Below are 21,198 nucleotides of genomic sequence, written 5' to 3' on the forward strand. Positions count from 1 at the left end.
GCACTGACTGCATACTTCATCAAAACAGGGAATCTTTCAGTGACCAAGTCAGGCTTGCGTTTTATTTTTGCGACTTCCTCTAGTTCTTTCCTTTCAAGAGCAAGACATTCATGTGGGTTTTCGCCTCCATCAGCTTTGAAGCTGATCAATGCTTATGGTGGTGGGAACTAAGCTTTTCTCAGGGATAACTTGCTTCTAAACGAATGATTTGTCCAACAGCTGAAAGTTTCTCTGGCATGATTTAACTTGGTGCAAATAACACTTGTGAAAGTCTGTTGCTGCTACTGGCTAGAAAAGGAGACATTATTAATGAGGCTTAACTTAGTATGAGTAGTAATGACGCTTAACTCCTTTTGAAGGAGTGTAAAAAACCCAGCTTTTTATTTTAGAAGGGGAAAATGGGAGGTACCTGCTTCAACTAACTTGTGAAATTTGGTTCTTTTGCAGAACATTATTCAAAAACCAGTCATATTAAGGAAACGACGCCAAAGAATAAAAATAGAAGCAAATTGGGATCTCTTCTATTACAGGTGAAAATACTGAAGTTAATATGGTGGTCTCAGATCCAAGTTATTACCAGGCTGGATATTTTTGTTAATATCTTCTGAGTTGTTGTAACTTTTCCAATTTCTGCCTGCCTTGAAACAGTGCAAGTGTTTTGTGACAGCTACTTACTAAAACCCCCCTAAGCTATACTTAAGGATTCCACTTGTGTTTAGGAAAATGAAGAATTTAGAAAGCTTCTGAAATATTATTGAACTACGTAATTTTTTCCCTTGAACCAAAAGGAAGAGCAAATAAACTGCAGGTGCAAATCTGCATGATATTGAAGGCCAAGTGAAGTAGCACTGGAAAGCATTGTAGTTTGTTGGTTCGTCAACCTGTAAGTTATTCAAGATGTTGTAACTTGAATTGGAAATGAGCTTAAAGCAGTGCAAGAGAAAGCACATGGATCCTGGATTTCAAACAGTGCCACAGATCCTAAATGCAACTTGCTTACCTGTGAGTTCTTACAGCTGTCAAAGTTTACAAGGGAAGGCCTTCCATCTGAAAAAGATAAATCACTTTGGCTAGAGCCATTGTGTTAAGTGGACTAATAAAGCTTGGCTAACAAACTATGTAAGCAAGCTTGGGGAAATTCCATAAACTTAACTGCTTGATTCAGTGCTTGATGTTTCTAAATGTCAAATACAGTTTTATGAAAGGAGGATTCATGTGTTCCTAAACCTATTAAAGTACTGTTCTCAGTCTTTGGATCCAAAGGCTGTGGTGGTAACTGCTGCTAAAGAGTGTCCAGTGACTGTTTTGTGACACTTAAGACATCAACTTCTATTTTACTGCATGAGCTACTTTTTCTTGTTGTTGTTGGTTTAAAACACAGCTGGTATGTCCATGTCTGCTGCTCTGGATTATTGTTTACTTGTAGCCCTTACTGGCTTACAGTGAAGAGCTTGTATGTCTCCTGGTCATCAACTACATGCAGATGGCAAACTGAGCCCAAAGGAATCACACAGGTGTGCTTTAGTCTAGGCTGGCCTCCATGGCTATGAAAACAGTATAGAAGTGAACAGCTGTAATTACAGTAACAAACTGGAGACCACTGCTCTCTGCCTTCTAATTAAGGTCTATTAATGCTAGCAATCTCCCCTAGCTTGCCAGCTGAGTCTTGTCTGCTTTTCAGATAATGTTTTGAGGAGTTTAAACTATGTAAATTCTTTTGTAGATTTGTACAGGATCATGCTAGATCAAACTTGATTTGGAACTTCAAAACACGGGAAGAACTGAGAGATACTCTTGAATCTGAGATGAGAGCGTTTAATATTGACAGAGAACTTGGTAGTGCTAATGTTATCTCATGGAACCACCAGGAGTTTGAGGTAAATGACCTACTGTAGGACAAACTGCATCTGTAAAATATATCTACTTGAAATGTCACTTCTCTCTCTTATTCCACAAGAGAATCTTGTGTTGATGATCCCTGACTGCAAGCTAGAATTCTTTTGAGGTTATGGAATAAACTGCTAAGGCTTGATTTCGTGAACAGGCACTACTGTCCAGTGTCACTGTGCAAAACAGAAGCCTCTTTAACTAACAAATGACACTGTAGAGATGAAAGATTTATCAGAACCCACGGTGTATTCTTGCATTAAGATGAATGTTGGTCCTTACACTGTTATCCAGATAAGCCATACTTGTTTTTGAGTGTGTTCTATCAGACTTGTTTTGGGTAGTTTCAGCAGTCACTTCTTCCTGATAACAAGTTTGTCTTCCTTTCCTTCATGTTTCAGTAATCCTATGTCTGTTAAATACTGGGTTGCCAAACGTGCTGCATTGTAAATTATAGATGAAGGGGCACTGTCATCCCATTCTAGAAACAGCAGTACCTAAAGTTAAAAAAAAAAAACTTTGATACTTCTGCAAAGCAATCAGTGTGGTCCTTACTGGCTTTCTCAAAACATCTTGCAAGATGTTTTCAACTAATGTGCTAATAAACACTTCCTGTACTGTTCTCTTATCTCCAGTATTATTGTGGTTCCACATAGTTTTAGTTAATGTGTAACCCTTAGGTAAAGCAAGGCCATGCTTGAATTCAGCTACAACAGATTTCTTAGATACTCCCATTGCCATCCTTGTTAGAGTACAGCTTTCTAGTGATTTCTTTCTTCATTTGAGCTGAGAACTGTTAGTGAAATGAGAAGACACTTGGTTTGGGGAATTTCTCAGCTTTGCAAATCAGGAAGAACTGCAAGACATCAGGCTAATGCTTTATGAGAGAGAACTAGTTTATGTATGCAGTTTATCCCTATCACATAACTACAGGTTGCTTCTTACCTTGCTGAAGTAAATAGCTAAGACTGGGTTTAGATTGGTATTTCTTGCACTGGCATTTGTCTTTGAACGTTTCCTTCAGGTATAGGTCAGGCACAGGACTTCTGGGCATCATGAGTGTCTGCTATCCCAGCTTTTTAGCTGTGCAAATTGGGACAGAATCAGAAGCACAAATTTGAAACTTAGTAATACAGACTTCCCCCATGTACTCTACACTCCTGTGTGGCTTATGCTGCTGGAATGTATCAGTAGCATTCTTGTAGCTACAACCCAGGATACTTTGGGACTGGATTGAACAGCTGCTGTCTCACAGATTTGCCTTTAAATACTTTAAATGAATATGTTATTTGGACTATGCTCTAACTATTTGAACTACATAGTGGTGACAAAGGCTTTTCTATCAACTGTGGAACCTGTCATTTTGCCAAGGGGGATGGTGGCTTGAGACTCCTCTGAAAGCATACCAGTTAGTGGAATGTCTTTGTATTGTATGCTGTGATCAAATCTATAGATAACTTTGTGGCCTCATGACAGTAATCTGCAAGCTATAGATAAGAAAACCCACTGTAGAGTAGCTTTTGTTGTATGTTAGAGGTACCTCTAATTGAAGTGCTTGCCAAATGCTTGTTACCACTGAGCATTGAGGCATTTGTTAAATTTAATGTAGTTGCTCTGAAGTTAATGATGGTTCTTATTGTGCAATTTTACTTCAGCTTCTTGTTTTGTGAACTGATGCCTCTAGGCTTTTATTATCCAGCACAATAGCAAGTATAACTAGTAATTAGGTCATGCTTGTGTTTCATACTTGCAGTAACATTAAATGAAATACCTTGCACTGGAATAACTACTTATTAAAACTTGAGTCACTGAATGCATCATGTATTATCCAAATTTAGTTAATAACACCAGCTGATATTAGAAACAAGTTAGTTAAAGACTGGAAATTGAGAGTTCAGTAAGATGAGAGGCTTCATTTATTTGGGGAGGCAGCAATAACCAGTGGCTTTGTATTTTGTAGATGTGTGTTTCTTTAACAGAAAACTTGCAGATTTCAGTTTTCCGACAACTTAGGAGGGGTTGCTAACCTTGTTGAGTTTTTAGATGCAATCAAGTTCAGTATTGTTATGGAAGCAAAAACTTACTGAAGAAGAAACAATATATATTGTTAAGTAAGGTGTTCTGTGTTACAGGTAAAATATGAGTGCCTTTCTGAGGAAATAAAAATAGGGGATTATTATCTAAGACTGCTGCTGGAAGAAGACGAAACTGAAGAGAGTGGAGCAATCAAAAGATCGTGAGACATTATTAAAATCTTATCTCATTCCTAAGATCCTTGTTTGTTTTCTTTACTAAAATCTTATCTCTTTTTTAGATACGAATTCTTCAATGAACTCTACCATCGGTTCTTGCTTACCCCAAAAGTGAATATGAAATGCTTATGTCTGCAAGCATTGGCCATTGTTTATGGAAGATGTCATGAAGAAATAGGACCATTTTCTGATACTAAGTATATTGTTGGAATGTTAGAAAGGGTAAGAATTATTTTAAATTACTGGATATAGTAGTTAGCATACTGCTAGTCCAACATATGTTCAGATCCTTCGGGTTACTGTGAAACCCAAGTTTTGGGTTTACAGAATGTGAATACTTTGTCCATGCTGTAAATGGCTGTTGTTAGTATCTCCCTTTGTTTCAGTTTCATTGAAGTTTAACTAAAAAAACCTGCCGATCATAGAGGTATTTCAAACTAGTCTCTTTAAGGCCAACAAAATGCAGATATAACTTCAGCTTGCTTTTGAAAAATGCAGAAGCTTTATAAGAGAAAAACCTTGTTTCATATCATGTTATTTCAAAGTACTGACTTTGAGTTGCAGCCCCAGACCTCATGAAATGATAGCTTTAGATGAGCACATGTGGTGGATTAGATTTGTAGTGGTAGCTGCTTTGCCTATTAAGTGTCTCTTAAGTTATGTCTGACAACTGATTCAGCTTGCAAAAATAAACTTCCATGCAGTCTGAAGGAGGAGTTCTTTCCTTGCATCAGCAAGGGCTTTGGCTGTTGCAGGTGAAACTGAACCAGTGTAGTCCCTTGTTATTTTGCCTTGAGCCTGGATAGTCTCACCAGGGATGTAATACTGAAGATCCTCTCTGCTGGCTAAAAGCATTCTCTTTTTCTCTTGTGCTTGTTTTAACTGGTTCACTTGGAATCCAAACATAGTCTTGACAGAATAGTAGACTTAGCAGAATAGTGAGTTTGATCCAGGGCAACAATAGGGTTGGAGGGCAACAAGGCCTGTGCTCCTCAGTGGCAGAAAACTACCTTTATTAGCTGTGCATGAAACTGAACACTTAATAGTCAGCAGTTTTATCTGGGCATAGAAAATAATTTGGGACTTTGCAGGTGCAACTGTGTTGACTTTTGAAGGGAACTCCTACTATGTGCTGTGAAATACTAACTTGTTCTTTTCTGGTGCAACAGTGCACTGACAGGCTTGAGCGGGACAGATTGATCTTGTTCCTCAACAAGCTGATCCTCAATAAGGTAAGGTGGGCACGTACACTTAACAGCACTTTATCAGTCTTTTGACTGTATAAAATACAGTCTTTCAGGGTTAACCTGAACAAAATTTCAGGTATTGAGGAAGTTTTAGAACAATGATACAGCTTTCTGGAATGTGGTAGCTGTTATTTACTGGTGAGAAAGCTGAAGGAAACATGTAGATGTTGTGGTGATTGTACCATTCTAGTCACTTTAGCGAATGATTTCACTTTTTTTGTGGTGACTTCTTACTTGGATAAAACTATTCAGTGCTTAATTGTAGCAATGCTTATCTAGAAAATGCTTTTGGTAACTCAGTTTATTTGTTAACAGAGAAATGTGAAGGACCTTATGGATTCAAATGGTATCCGAATCCTTGTAGATCTTCTTACTCTGGCACATCTTCACACAAGCAGAGCTACAGTCCCTTTGCAGGTACTTGGCCTTTGTTTCTTACTACTCATATGTTGCTCTGCAAAAGGGACAATTCTTAAAAAACAACCTATGTACTTTTCACATTTCTTGTAGAAATGTGGTATTTGCACTGTGAAGCTAAAGCTATTCTTGTAAACATCAACTTTTAGAGCAACGTGATTGAGGCAGCACCTGATGCGAAGAGGGAGAGCGAGAAAGAATGGTACTTTGGCAATGCTGACAAAGAAAGGAGTGGTCCTTACAGCTTTCAAGAGGTACCTGTCAGCTTCAGACTCGCAACCTGACAAATTATTTCTGTCCTGGTGACTGGGTGTGTTTTAAGCAGTGAGAGGGACCATAAACAATGCTAAAGAATGTTGTTCTCTGAGTAACTCTTTAAATAAGGACTAAAGCTAGACAAGAGACTTGATGTTGTGCCAAGAACCACAGCCTTTTTGGTAAGACTGCCTATCCCTCCATGCCTCAACTAACGTTGCAACATAATCTGATACCTACTTCATGATTCTTTGACAGGGTTATAAGCACGTTGAAATTTCATGCAACTGTAATAGTCTGCCATACAGCAGTTAAAAGCTTGTCGTGAGTGTGAGTGTTAAGGAGCAAAGGTGACTCTGAATGTTGGATGAACTAAATTCATCTCTTATCTTGCAATAGATGCAGGAACTATGGAACAATGGAAAGCTGACTTCAAAAACTCGCTGCTGGGCTCAAGGTATGGATGGCTGGCGACCATTACAGGTCATCCCTCAGCTGAAGTGGTGCTTGCTTGCCAGCGGCCAGCCTGTGTTGAATGAGACTGACCTTGCCACACTTGTCCTCAACATGCTCATCACCATGTGTGGATATTTTCCCAGCAGGTAAACAGTGATTTTCAGCAGAAGGGGTTAACTTTATCTGGCAGACACATGAATTTATAAATTCTGTCTTAAAGCTTTTCTTAGAAAGTAGTACATTAAAGAACTCTATTATAAAGAGCCTTTTACGTGGTGGTAATTAATTCTGTGGGCAAATAGAGAGTTTGTAAATGAGACAATACTAATATTGTGAAAGGGATTGCAAGAATGAATGCACAAGCTATAGACAGGCTCTGTTCAACTTAAACAAAGCTGCTTTAATGCAGGACATTAAACCAAGTCTAACAACAAACTTGGAAATTAACAAAAAAAGACAAGGAATGTGGCTTCAATAGTCTCATGCTTAATAAAATTTCTCTTTCAAGAATGAACAAAGGCATGTGTGCTTACTGCTGTACTACTTGATTTTTTTTAGGGATCAAGATAATGCTATTATAAGACCTCTGCCTAGAGTGAAAAGGCTGTTGTCAGATAGTACTTGCCTTCCTCATATCACTCAGGTGAGCAACTCTTCAAAAATGTACCTAAATGAGTGAAAGTTTGACTAACTATCATCTTCCTTGTGTGAATGTTTTAAGTGGGGCAGACACATCAAAGAACAGCTGTAAAATTGCACAGATCTCTGACCAAGCAGTTGTTCATTTCATAGGGTGTTGTTGCAAATTTTGTGCTTTTCAGACAATATCTCAAAAAGAAATATTTCCACCCTTGGAGATACTGAAAAGCCACCTGGACATGGTCTTTGTCAACCAGGTCTAGAAGACCATGCTTTTGGCAGAGGGGTTTGATAAGGTATCTCCAGAGGTCCCTTTCAACTTTAAATATTCTTTGATTGACAGTTGCTATTTTTAAGCTGAAGTATTCTTTAACTGTAGTTCCTGTAAATTTACTGGGTTGTCTCAATAATTAGTTAAAACTTCAATTTTGGCTAGATAGCTTGCACTACTTGCAGCTAATGTAAATGCTTGTCTTTATTTTCAGCTATTACTGACTTTTGATCCTATCCTTGTGGAAAAAGTTGCTGTATTGCTCTCTCATGTCATGCAAGACAACCCTCAGTTACCTCGCTTTTATTTGAGTGGAGTATTCTTCTTCATCATGATGTACACAGGTTCCAATGTACTTCCTATTGCAAGGTGAGGAAAAAGAACAGCCAAAAGTACCTCTTGATTGCTCAGGACTGCTGCTCTACATCTCTACATGATCTGTGGAGTGTGGCTTGCTAGAACCAACATGAAATCTTTCTTCTAGAAAAATTGCCTTCACGTGATCTAGTCAGTCACTAAAAAGTAAATTGCTTATCATCCTTCCAGAGAGGGAATGAGAGCATGTCTGATGATACAGTTCTAACAGAACAACAGTCCAACAAGCTTTATTGTAGAAGAATAAACCATTACAAGCTCTAAAGAGCAGTAACACAGGCTACATATACACTAATGTAGCTATCGTAGGCAGCTGTTGAAAGGGTTTAAAAAATCTAATAACCTCTTTCAGTATTGAAGCCTAAAACAGTTATATCCGTCTGTACTGCCTGATACGTGCACTGCACATGCAGGTGGCTATTGCAGTTCATTCCAGTACTTTTCCTCTAAATGCAATAGTTCATAAAAAGCTGTCCTACAGTTCCAGTTAAGTCTCTTTTACAGTGAAATGCATTGGGCAATGATTACGTGCTTCCATGATGACTCTGGTGTAATAGAACTGTCAGCAGTTAGTCTAAAATTGTCTTGTTTCATCCCTGCAGTGATGATCTAACAGTGCAGAGGTTGTCTGTGTGTCTGTCAACATCTTTGTGTGTGTAGAAAACAAGCTTTCAGGAACAAGACTTTCAAACTGAAATGATGAACATAAGGCAACGTTTATAACATGGGACTGCTTGGCTTGGTGGAGTTCCCAAGGATTTACTTTGTATGAGGATGAACTTTGTACAGAAATTCATAAAACTGTTGCCATTACTCTTTTATCTCAAAGTAAATGTATAGTACCTGCCAGCCTGGACTGTGTTGGTCTGCTTACTATTTAAAGGTACTTAAGTATCAATCAAAAAGAAAATAATTGTTGTTTCTTTTCTAGGTTTTTGAAATATACTCATACAAAACAAGCTTTCAAGTCTGAAGAAGTGAGTATATTGCAACAGTAACTACCTCTGTTTCCTAATAGTTTTGCAGACTACCTATCGCTGTTTTAGCTAGAATTTAAGAACTGTAAGAGAAAAGGGGGAGAGTTTTTAGGTCTCAAATTAGTTAGCAAGACAGAATTCAATTACCTTTGAGATGACCATGTGATCTTTTCTGTAGACAAAAAGTCAAGATATTGTTCAAAGAAGTATACTTGGACATATTCTTCCTGAAGCAATGGTGTGTTATTTAGAAAACTATGAACCAGAAAAATTTTCTGAGATATTCCTTGGAGAATTTGACACTCCGGAAGCAATTTGGAGCAATGAAATGAGGTAACTGTTTTCTACCAGAGGGACAAATAAATCTGAACTGCAGGTTATGTTGAAGAGATCTTTCATATTCTTAAAGAAAGATGAAAATACCTGGATTCTATGGCTTCCTCTTGTTTGCCTTCTGCAAGGGCAATGTCCTACATTACCCTCTGCTTCAACCAAAAATAGCCAGGTCAAGGGAGAGCAGAATTGTCAGTGGGAGGGGGAATATTTCCGTGAACATCTTGATTAAGTTACTTTTGTGAATGGAGACTTGATGATGTGTGTGAGGTGCTGCTTTATACTTACTCATTTATATGTACTTTTTTATTACCAGCACCTATCTCTGTGATATACCCCTAATATTCCAGTACATATTGGGGTCTTCCAGAAAGGGAAGAGGCGTTGAGAAAAGCAAAATGTCACTTTCAATTGTTTTTAATAAACTAGTTTTCATGGTGTTTATATAGCTCTGTAATAGAATAGGACAGAATCCTATTCTAAATCCCTACTGAAATGTGGGAAGCTTCTAAGGAAAACCTTTTCAGAAGAAATCATTGAACACACCTGGACAGTGAGTCAGGGTTGAAGACTGCTGGGCAAGTGTTAAACTAAACTTTGCAACTTTTAGGCGTCTTATGATAGAGAAGATTGCTGCTCATCTTGCTGACTTCACCCCTCGTCTTCAAAGCAATACAAGAGCCCTCTACCAATACTGTCCGATCCCGGTTATCAACTATCCACAACTGGAAAATGAGCTGTTCTGTAACATTTATTACCTCAAACATCTTTGTGATACATTCAGGTTTCCAGACTGGCCAATTAAAGATCCAGTAAGTAAGAAGTATTTTAGGATTCATTTATTTCTTGATCTTTCAGTCCTAAAAGTTAACGAAAAGTCCTAAGATACTAACGAAATCAAATGCTAGGTTTGTTGCAAGTAACCTCTTTATCATGAATTTTAGTCCACAGGTCCACATTAAACCCTACTTTATCTTGAAGCAGCATAGTGTTCTTTCCATATAGCAACCCCATAAGTATATCCTTCTTGTGGTGACTACTTAAATAGCAAAATAAGGCATCCAAGAAACTTCAGAGTGTTTTCAGTGAACCTTTTTGGGGGGCAGGGGGCAGTAGGAAAATGGGAATCATGACTTTTGGGGTTCTTAGTTGTCCATGCTGCACAAGAAACTAAGCTAATGTCAGTATTTTAACTGAAGTGATGAAATATTTTTGGTACAAGTCTGTTGACTAGATCTGTCTAAGCAGCTATTTTATTTATGCAGCTTTGCAGTTTTTACAGTATCAAGATGGGAACTTCATCTTATTTAAGTGATTCTCCATCTTCTAGTGTGACTCTTAAATAGTCCTTTTAATTTTAAGGTGCTTTCATCTTGAATAAAGTACAGGATTCATGAATAAAACAGCATTTTATTAAAAGTTGTGTACTCGTGTCAGCATAAATGAAACGCTAATAAATTGTAATTATTCAGGTTAAACTGTTGAAAGATACCCTAGAAGCTTGGAAGAAGGAGGTGGAGAAGAAGCCACCTACCATGTCAATAGATGATGCCTATGAAGTTCTTAACCTACCCAGAGGACAAGGCCAGTAAGTTTTCAGGATTTAAACTTGTATAACTACTTTATATAAACTCCATGCACGGACCAAACTGAAGTTTCTTATCTCAGTACTTGGCACGAGTTAATGGTACCTGGTCAGTCATGTGTGGCACGTTCTTCTTTCAAAGTGGAAGATTGCCTTGCTAAAAAGAAACAAAGCTTGGAAATACAATTACAGTGTTAGAGAGAATAATTGTAGAAGTGTTTAGATAAGCTGAAAATAGAGAAGAGAATGCTTTCAGCTCTGCTGTTTTAGAGTACAAGCTTTAGACTCAACCATAGTGAGCAAAGAATATGGCAGAACTTGAATATGTTCAAAGTGGAGCTTTTCTTTCTAATCATCCTTCTCCCTCTCATATATTGCCCTTTTTCTTAATGATTATATCCTTAGAATTTTTTCCTTCTGTCTTGACACTGGTTTCTGACTTCAGGTCTCTAGAAGTAAACCAACAGCAGTTTGGGTTTATCCTTCAAGAACAGTGCATTTATTACAAATTGTGAAATACTAACTTTTAACACTTGTAGCTCATTTAGGTTCTTCATTTAAAATATTCAGGGACTTTGTGCGCTTTCTGGTTAATATATTACGTACAAGAGATATTAAAATACTTTCCACCTCTAAAATTTCTTCCTATTGTGAACACATGATTACTCCTCCATTCAGTGGGAATGATGAAGCGGGGTTTTAAAATGGAAATAGGAGAGCTTGTAGTTTTCACTCAATTGCAGTTACTGTTAGTACTGTTGTCAGAACCCAGGCTGGTTTTGCTGTGGTTGTTTTTGTTTTTTGTTATTCAGTGTAATTGATGGAACTTGTTTTGTTGTAGAAATGATGAAAGCAAGATCAGGAAAGCTTATTTCAGGCTGGCTCAAAAATATCACCCGGACAAGAATCCAGAAGGCAGGGTATGTACAGCACAAATTTATGGTGTTAATAAAATGGGGAAAAATTCAGCTATTACATGTATTAAGAGTTTTGAAATGCACACCTAAATTTTCTTTCTTCCTTTTAAAAGCTATGCCCTAGGTGAATGCTAAAACACAGACTAATGCTACAGATTAATAATTTAACTAATGTCATTCAAGGATTTAGGGTTTCTACAGTAAACTGGTGTAGTCAGATCAGACTCACATCTCATAAATGGTCTTGTTTGGAGAGCTACACAGGACCTAAATAAGCTGTTTGTTCCCTTTCAAAGACAGACTGCATCCTCTGCCCATTCTCACAATCCAGCTGTACTTACTGCTTTTGTCATAGTATGATTGACTTAGTTTGTCTCTTGCATAGGGCAGAGTTCGGGAGACAAAAGAAAACTGATCTATGAACAAGTGTTGCTTGGAATATTTGATGAAGTGCAGTGAGGCAACAAAACTAGTGCTCTTGCTTGTAACCTGAAATGCTTTATTTTACCTGCATCTAAACTGATGTTCCAGTAGTTCAGAGGGTTCTTATCAACTCTTACAACTGTTCTTCCTTTTTTGCAGGATATGTTTGAAAAAGTTAATAAAGCATATGAGTTTCTATGCACAAAGTCTGCCAAGGTGATAGATGGGCCAGATCCAGAAAACATAATTTTGATCTTGAAAACTCAAAGCATCCTCTTCAACAGGCATAAGGAAGGTAAGCCTACTGCCTAAGTGCTTTGTATTCATTTCTTTAGTGGTCATTTTGGTCAGCTTTGATATTCTCTCTTCTTGAGTGTGTGCTCTGTTGATCTGGTTTCTGACTTGCCACAGCTTCAAATAGGACTTTTTCTTCCATTAAATAAATTATTCTGCAGTAAAACTTAATTCAAAACAGCATGAAATAGCTCTTTGAAGTGCTCTGCTCCGATACTAATCAGTTTGAATCTTCCTCCATATGGAGAACTCCATCTCTGCAGAATAATCCTCACTAGTACTCAGTCACCAAGATGCTGGTTATACATGAGGTTACACTCATCAGGCTGTTAACAGTGAGCCATTCTTGCAGAGATTCTGATCAGTGTTAGAGTCCTCGGGTGAGTGTGCTGCAACGCTGCTCAATTGGGAAAGAGGGATGGCTAGAGCACCCTAACACTTGGCTCCATCTACAGTCCCAGGCTGGCAGCTGCTGCCATGTCCAAGGCTTGCAGAGCCAACAGTGTTTTGCTGCGTAGGTGTTACATTATAATGGTAAACTAAGAACCTCACATGCAGCCATAGTTCTGTTTGTTCTGTCAGGAGCTAGGGACAGCATTGGTATAGACTTAAGCGGGTTGATTTGCAGTTGGTTCCATATGAAAAATGAAGTTACTCTTTAGCACTGCTGAACTCTGCAGGAATGAAAAATACAATTTAAAACTTAAAATTGTTGTGTCAAACTGGACAAGTTCCCTATAGGGTTATTGTTAGTCAGTCCTGACCTAAGACACAGACCAAGCTATACTTGTTTTTCTCTGGGGAGAGACAAACATCATTGGAAGGCTCTGAGCTTTGGGGGCTTACTGAGCTGGATATAAGTCTTTTTGATCTTAAATGAGTTTTCTGTGAAGCTCTGTTAGCTTCTAGCCTGAACAGTTCTAATGTGATGAGGAGTCAGATTGTGTTGACTGCTCAGTCTTGCTCCAGATTTCCCAGGTGTTGGCTTTCTTGGACTCCTAGTCCTTATATATCTGATATATCTTCTACTGATAATTTTGTGGTGGCTTAAATTGCTTAGACTCTGCATATACATAAACTTGGACTTTTTTTCCTCTTTCAGATTTGAAACCTTACAAGTATGCAGGCTATCCTATGCTGATAAAGACCATTACCATTGAAACATCAGATGACCTTTTGTTTTCCAAAGAATCTCCACTGTTGCCTGCTGCTACAGAACTTGCTTTTCATACTGTCAGTTGTTCAGCATTAAATGCAGAAGAACTTAGGAGAGAAAGTGGAATTGAGGTAAATGTAAAAAAATATGTTGAAATGCATGCTTTTAGTCTAACTATTCCATAGCTAGAAATCTTAGATCCTCAGTGTGTAGGAAATCAGATGTGATTGAGAATCACTTTTGGTCTTGAGATACCTGTTCTTAACACCTCAGATATTCTGAATACAGTAGGAGAAACATCTTGCAGAGTATACCCTTTTCTGGACCTAGGCTTGTCTGTTGAACTGTGAGTAAGCAAGCTACATACAAGGTCTCTCTACTCCTTTACAAAACTGCTGAAACTTCTGCAATTCCAATGTAACAGAACAGATAAATGTGAACAAGTCACTTGAGCAGGGGGCCTTTTCATTGCACGTGTTACAATATTAGAACCATTTAGATTGTAAAAGACCTTGAAGATCATGGAGTCCAACTGTTAGTCCCAACACTGACAAGTCCCACTAAATCACACCTACATGTCTCTTTAAATATCTTCAGGATGGCAACTCAGTCACTTCCCTGAGCAGCCTGTTCCAGTGCTTGACCACCCTTTCAGTGAAGATATTCCTCCTAATATCTAATCTAAACCTTCCCTGGCACAACATGAGGCCATTTCCTCTTCTCCTGTCTCTTGTTTTTTGGGAGGAGTGACCAATCCCCACCTTGCTACAGCCTCTTTTCAGGTGCTTGTAAGAGAGCGATAAGGTCTCTCCTGAGCCTCCTTTTCTCAAGACTGAACAACCCCAACTCCCCAGCTGCTCCTTATCAGGCTTGTACTCCAGAACCTTCCCCAGCTCTGTTGCCCTTCTCTGGACCCACTCCAGCACCTCAGTGTCTTTCTTGTAGGGAGGGCCCCAAAAATGAATACAGGGTTCAAGGTGCAGCCTCACCAGTGCTAAGTACCAGCGGGACAATCACTGCCCTGGTCCTGCTGGCCACACCATTGCTGATACAGGCCAGGATGCCATTGGCCTTCTTGGTCTCCTGGGCACACACTGGCTCATATCCAGCTGCTGTTGACCAGCAGCCCCAGGTCCTTTTCTGCCCAGCAGCTCTCCAGCCACTCTGCCCCCAGCCCATAGTGTGGCATGGAGTTGTTGTGACCCAAGGGCAGGACCTGGCACTTGCCTTTGTTGAACCTCATACAGCTGGCCTTGGCCCATTGGTCCAGCCTGTCCAGATCCCTCTGAAGAGCCTTCCTGCCCTCCAGAAAATCCATAGTCCCACACAACTTAGTGTCATCTGCATGCTAACTGGGGTATGAGCTCACATGTGAGAAGGCTGTCAATTCTTAAGCATCAAAGGTTATTACTAGCACTTGCAAGGAATTTTGCACTACAAACCATTTAAGCAAGCAGCAGATTTTTGTCAAATGTTTCCCTTCAGCCATTAAAAATGACTTTACCAGCTAATGTTTTGTTTTTGCTGGCCTTTATCTGTTTTTGTTGTGACTGAACTTGTGCATCATCCGATCCTCACAGGTATTGCAAGAAGCATTTAATCGTTGTGTAGCAGTCTTGACTCGTTCTAGCAAGCCAGATGATATATCTGTACAGGTGAGTTTAAAGCAGCACCTTTAACTGTCTTCTCAGAAGACTACATGGTGTATGTATATGTATAATATGGTAATAAACACAAATGTGCATATATATAATAAAAACATCGATCTAGTAGTGTATATATTAAAAATACAATTGTAAACATGCATTTTTCTTCCCCTTGGAAGCAATAAAATACTGTGTTTTGTAGGTATGTGGATACATTAGTAAGTGTTACAGTGTAGCAGCTCAGTTTGAGGAATGCAGAGAGAAGATTACGGAAATGCCTAACATAATTAAGGACCTCTGTAGACTACTGTATTATGGCAAGGTGAGTGCTCCTTTTCCTTGTCTAAATGGGTGTTTAACTGTTAAATGTGTAGGGGAATATTCTGCTTTTAGGGCAGGTAAGACAATCAGAATCATAGACTGGTTTGTGTTGGAAGAGACCTTAAGTTCATCTAATTCCAAACCCCCTGCCATGGGCAGGGACACCTTTCACTTGACTAGGTTGCCCAGACCCCCATCTAACCTGGCCTGGAAGACTTCCAGTGATGGGGCATCCACAGTTTCTCTGGGCACCCTGTTTCAGTGCCTCACCACCTTCACAGTAAAGATTATCTTCCTAACATTTGATCTAAACTTACTTTCTCTGTTTGAAGCCTTTTCCCCTTGTCCTGTCACTCCATATGCTTGTAAATAGTCCCTCTCCTCCTTTTGTGTAGGCACCCTTCAGGTACTTGAAGGCCACAATTAGGTGACCTTGAAGCCTTCTTTTTTACAGGCTGAACAAACAAAATTCTCTCAGCCTTTCCTCATAGCTGCAGTGACTGGTCAAACCCTTCTGTAAGATCCCAGCCAATCATGAGATACAGAATTCAACTGCCTTGTTTCAACACTTGTGTTGGAATCCATTTAGCAGATATAAACTGCAGCCACTTTAAAGATTCAGCTATTTCTGCCATTTAACTGACTTGTCTAGTAGCTTGGCTTAGTGTACTGAATCAGCAGATTAAAGTACTACAACTAGATCTTTCATAAACAGACTCTTAAGTCAGCATAAACTCTGGGAACAGTATTCAAGAAGTGTTCTTGACATTTAGCTCTTTTGAACTTGCCTAATGTTATAAAAATGCTGAATTTTGTCTGAATTAAGAGAGGAAGTCTTGTCTTGAACTTTTCATGTGGAGTGTATGAAAACAGGAGACTAAAACCAGATTCTAGTAATTGACTATATATGCTTGTGTGTTCTTTAGTCCCTGCAGGACACATGTATTGCCATAAAAAACTCACCTGGGAATCTCTGCTGCAGTTTTGAATTGTTTTTCCAGCAGTTCATCAGTGCTTCTTTCTAATTATATGAAATAAGTATTCAAGTACTCTTCCCTTTGAAAAATGCTGACTAATTAGCCATGTTGTTGGTTACCAAATACTTCAGCTGCAGAAGTTATGTCTACTTCAGTTTTCATCTCTGTGCTGCTTAGATAGTACTGCAGAATTAGCAAGTTTTGGCTTTTAAGTCTTTGGTAAGGAAGCCAGTTGTTATTCTTTGGTTACAGGTACTAAGGCAAACTTCTTTTTTTTTCCCCCCCTCAGACCATACCACGAGTAGCTGCTTTAGGAGTAGAGTGTGTTAGCTCCTTTGCCTTAGATTACTGGCTACAGACACATTTGTTCCAAGCTGGTGTTCTCTGGTACTTACTGGGTTACCTCTTCAACTATGACTATACGTTGGAGGAGAGTGGGATTCAGAAAAGTGAAGATTCAAACCACCAGGTAATGTTACCAAGGTGTTTCAACAACCAGTAGCTGTTGTTTGCCATCTCTTACTAACAGGCCAAGTGTATTCAAATATTTGTTAGAATTATTGAATTGCATGAAGAGTAACATTAACAGAGTTTTGGAAGGGACTTTTTGTGTAGTGGTAAATACTCTGAGTTTTGGTTTTTTGGTTTTTTTTAAGAGTTCAAATGTTAAAGCTGCCAAAACCTATGGTTTCTAATAGGCTTAATGCAAGAGACTTCTAATCTATAGCAAACAGTATAAAAGTAAATTTTTGCTATCATAAGAAAGCTCTAGGTTTTTTCAAATTGTCTCTGTATTTTTCAGGAGGTAGCAAACAGCCTTGCTAAGCTCAGTCTCCTGGCCTTGAGTCGCCTTGGAGGGTATCTTTCTGATGAACAAGCTACTCCTGAAAACCCAACGATCAGGAAAAGCTTGGCTGGAATGTTGACACCCTACATTGCAAGAAAACTTGCTGTGGTCAGTCCTACCGAGGTGAGCTGCTGTTGGCCAAAACTTTCTGTAGTGATTTATGAAAGGAGTACCTAATTGCTTCTAAAACACTGAACTCTCTTAGACCAACTTGATACTGAGAACAGCAGTGTGATTTTTCTTTGCAGTTGAGGTAACTGCAGGGAAAACAAACTGCTTCAGCCTCAAACACTACGGACAGGAACAGTGCCTTATAGAATAATATTTGCAGAACAAGTATAGGAACAAAAAAGTTAATAGTTCAAGGCTTAAGGATATAATGATGATGGAGAGCAAAGGTTAAACTTAACTCTTCAAAAGTGGTGGCAAGGAAGTCATGTATAAAGAGGTACTGCAGGTAGTTGCTGCTCACTGTCAAAAGTGGATGGAGAATCTGAAGTAAGTGTGTCTCAGAGCAAAATAAAGAGAAAACTAAAATGCAGATTGTACTGTACCATGTAACTTGCACATACTGTTTTTCCAATATTGGAAATTTCACACTTCAAACTTACTTGTGTAATTGGTGTAGCTGTTAATGACATTGGATTGACTAGTAGCATGAAACATGCTGATTACTGTGCATAATGATCCAAAACTGTTGTACATGTGTTTCATCATGTAAATTCCTTTTCTTAGACTCTGAAGATGCTTAACAGTAACACAGAGAACCCCTACTTGATCTGGAACAATGGGACACGAGCTGAATTACTTGAGTTTTTGGAATCTCAACAAGAAAGCATGATTAAGAGAGTAAGATACTCTTTACTTTAAATCCAACTCCTATTTTTTTAAAAAAACTGTTCCGTGTTTTCTTATATCTGCTTGGGATGCAATTGTATGGCTAATACAAGTATCCATTGTTGTCTACTCCTAAGTCACTTTCTTCATTCTGTAGTTTTTAAAAGAAAACAAAAACCGTAAGATTTTGCTTGTTCATTTCATGTTATGTTTCAGTCTGAGCTTCTGACTTGAAGCATTAAGTTTTCTGTTCAAGTATTGCCTGTTTCATTATCAGATTATAGCTTTACACCTTCTATGAGATTATTTTCTGTCTGAGCTTGTGCTGCTTATCTCTGCTTAAAGGGTGATTGTGACAAGAGCTATGGATCTGACTTTGTCTTCAGTGACCATGCAAAGGAACTTATTGTGGGAGAGATTTTTGTTAGAGTCTACAATGAGGTCCCTACCTTCCAACTAGAGGTGAGATGTAGCTAAAAATCTTCCTGTTGAAACCAGTGTTTGGAATGCTACTTCTTCATGTTAATCTGTCAGTGCAAACAGAATGGAGAAAATACAGAATCATATGGAAATTTCCTTCAAGATCAGCGTGTTATGAGAAAGCTCTTCACTGGAGCAGAATAAATTAAAAGAACAAGTCTGTCATAAGGCGTGCTGCTTCAGCTGTCTTGATGACTTCTCTCTACAAGCTTGTAATGTGGGCACTTGGGTTGATTCAGTAGTTCCAGGAGGTGGTGGTTCTGCCTACTGGCTTTACAATCAATCGATATATATGGGCGAACACACCTGTTGGAGTAGTGGCAGCTCTTTAAGTCTGTGTTTAGATAGAAATAGGGTTAATGTGATCCAGATGTTACAGTGATCATAGAGAAATGTTGCCTGTCTGGAAGAAAGGAATATGTGATATGTAGAAGTTATATGGATACATTTTGTTCTGTTGCGGGTGCTGTTGCATCACACAGCTAAAAATGCTCTCATCTCTACTTCCAAGCTTCCTAAAGCATTTGCTGCAAGCCTCTTGGATTACATAGGCTCACAAGCACAGTACCTTCATACACTAATGGCAATAACTCAGACTGGGAAAGTGGAGTCCAACCAACACGGAGATCGCTTACGGAGAGTTGAAATGGCCCTGGAGGCTCTGAGAAACGTCATAAAGCACAGTCCAGGTAGGCTTTAAACTGAACTTCCCCAGTATACTCTTCTGTGGACAACCTTAAAAACTGTGGATCTCTGTAGTCTTTATCTTCCAGTGAGAAGGAAGCTTGTTTTGCTGGCTCAGACTTTAACATTGCTGGTAAGCCATATAAGCTTGCTGTTTTTTTCCTTACCTGGAGAGCATTGTCAGTAGATGTGGCAAAATTTTAGGTTAAGTTCAAGCCTTATCGGTTTTCATCTCTGAATCATTAGATTTTAACTCTAATTCAATCCTACTGTTGCTAGGAAGACTTAAACCTCTTGAAAGAAACTTTCTGTAATCCTTCAAAGAATCTTCAACTGATTTTTAAATTACCTTATTCCTTGAACTGAGTACTGTGTGTAAGTGGCACCTGTGTTAGGGCCTCAGTAAAACAAGAGGAGAAGATGCTTTTGAGAGTGGGCAGCTAATACCAGCAGATTTATGAGCAGACATCAATGTACAGACTGGAAAAGCCTGAGACAAATGATTAAGATGTTTTCCTACTGTATTATATGCTACTTCTAAAAGCAAACCATGTTACTATTGTGGCATCTAATAATAGCTGGTTAGGATGTTCTCTGTGTTTGCATTTATAATCCTGAAGGCAGCTGTTCCTGCTGGAGAAAGCAACCCTGCTCTGAGCTGGGACATTCTGAAAGGGCAAGTGTATTTGAAGACAGAAGGTATTGATGATCAATGATAAATAAAATTATGGAATTTGTTCAGTTGTTTTGTAAGAATGCAAGTAACTAGGTAGTCCAAGAACTACATCAGTTACTCTCCTTAGAGAGGGGAGTTACCCTCTGTTTTTGAAATATTGGTGACCTGAAATCCTGTGGAAGCTAGATTAATAGAGGAGTTCATCATTTTCTAACTCTGTAGCAAGTGCTGTCCTGTACAAGCTGTTACAATTACTGTGGCAGACTACATACAGCTGTGTAGTCTTTAACACCTGTCTGTATAATGAGATGTGGGCTTGGGACAGCCTTCAGTGAATGCTTTGGCTAGCATGAAGAGTAACTTATTTGGTCTCTTGCAGGTTCTGAGTGTGAATGCATAGGGCACTTTAAGTTGATATTCTCCCTGCTGCGTGTTCATGGAGCTGGTGTGGTGCAGCAGTTGGCTCTGGAGGTAAAAAACCCAACCAACCAGAAAACAAACCAACCCCCACAAACTCCCAACCTCCTGTGGGGAAACACAAAAGGTGAAAGAGTTTTAGGTGTGAGAAAAAAGCAGTTTTCAGGAATAAAGCAGAAGAGTTTAGGCATCAGCTTTAGCTGCAAAAACTTGAAGATACAATTAACAGCAAACAAGGGCATTAAAAACAATGGTTAGAGTTTCTAGGTTTGGCCTAGATAGATTTTGGAGTTGCAAAAAATATGCTTAGCAAGATAGATAAGTTTAAGCCTTAGAGTGGAAAATTGTGTATTGTTAAGGCATAACAAGCCAGCATTGTGCATAGCAGAGGTATGTGCGCTGACTGGGGATTGGTTAAGACAGTTGTCTGTAACTTTTAGAAGCATGCTGATTGGCTAAAAAGCTTTTAAGAATGCTCTGTAACAAGGAAGTCTTTGGATGCCTGTGACAGTGTGAGCTCTGTACCATCTCTGTCTCAACTCGGTATGTGAGACTGATAACAGAATAAAATAATGAAAGGCTCCTGGAGCGCCTGTCCAGGCTGCCCATCCCGTGTGTTGCCAAAAATGCCAACACCTCCCTGTCTGGATGCTTTACATAATCACCATAAACAAACTTGATTGTGTAGCTGTTAAGAGTAACATCTAAAAAATATTAAGATGAAGGTTCCAAGGTGTCAGTTTCTCCTTGGAGGAAACATACTTTGTGCCTGTGTCTTTTGCATCCTTCTTTTTCGAAGAGACAAAACAGTTTGGTGGCAGGAATAAAT

At 38.9% G+C, this 21,198-nt stretch overlaps 1 protein-coding gene across 2 annotated transcripts in view; it reads left to right on the forward strand.

The window, feature by feature from the left end:
• The window catches only part of DNAJC13 (DnaJ heat shock protein family (Hsp40) member C13), a 57,650-nt gene that overhangs the window by 25,795 nt on the left and 10,657 nt on the right, over positions 1–21,198 (forward strand). For both annotated transcript variants that reach the window (XM_082302622.1, XM_082302623.1), the window contains exons 22-46: positions 448–530; positions 1,724–1,877; positions 4,020–4,123; positions 4,202–4,361; positions 5,309–5,371; positions 5,702–5,803; positions 5,953–6,057; positions 6,458–6,660; positions 7,073–7,157; positions 7,639–7,793; positions 8,731–8,776; positions 8,955–9,109; positions 9,720–9,921; positions 10,582–10,697; positions 11,536–11,614; positions 12,194–12,329; positions 13,431–13,615; positions 15,065–15,139; positions 15,333–15,452; positions 16,718–16,897; positions 17,231–17,398; positions 18,011–18,124; positions 18,458–18,574; positions 19,104–19,281; positions 20,332–20,423. In XM_082302622.1, coding sequence (XP_082158748.1) covers positions 448–530; positions 1,724–1,877; positions 4,020–4,123; positions 4,202–4,361; positions 5,309–5,371; positions 5,702–5,803; positions 5,953–6,057; positions 6,458–6,660; positions 7,073–7,157; positions 7,639–7,793; positions 8,731–8,776; positions 8,955–9,109; positions 9,720–9,921; positions 10,582–10,697; positions 11,536–11,614; positions 12,194–12,329; positions 13,431–13,615; positions 15,065–15,139; positions 15,333–15,452; positions 16,718–16,897; positions 17,231–17,398; positions 18,011–18,124; positions 18,458–18,574; positions 19,104–19,281; positions 20,332–20,423 — 3,177 coding nt within the window. The remainder of the gene's footprint in view (positions 1–447; positions 531–1,723; positions 1,878–4,019; positions 4,124–4,201; positions 4,362–5,308; positions 5,372–5,701; positions 5,804–5,952; positions 6,058–6,457; positions 6,661–7,072; positions 7,158–7,638; positions 7,794–8,730; positions 8,777–8,954; positions 9,110–9,719; positions 9,922–10,581; positions 10,698–11,535; positions 11,615–12,193; positions 12,330–13,430; positions 13,616–15,064; positions 15,140–15,332; positions 15,453–16,717; positions 16,898–17,230; positions 17,399–18,010; positions 18,125–18,457; positions 18,575–19,103; positions 19,282–20,331; positions 20,424–21,198) is intronic.

Source organism: Coloeus monedula (assembly GCF_965178545.1).
Source record: "Coloeus monedula genome assembly, chromosome: 1".
Classification (NCBI taxonomy): Eukaryota; Metazoa; Chordata; class Aves; order Passeriformes; family Corvidae; genus Coloeus; species Coloeus monedula.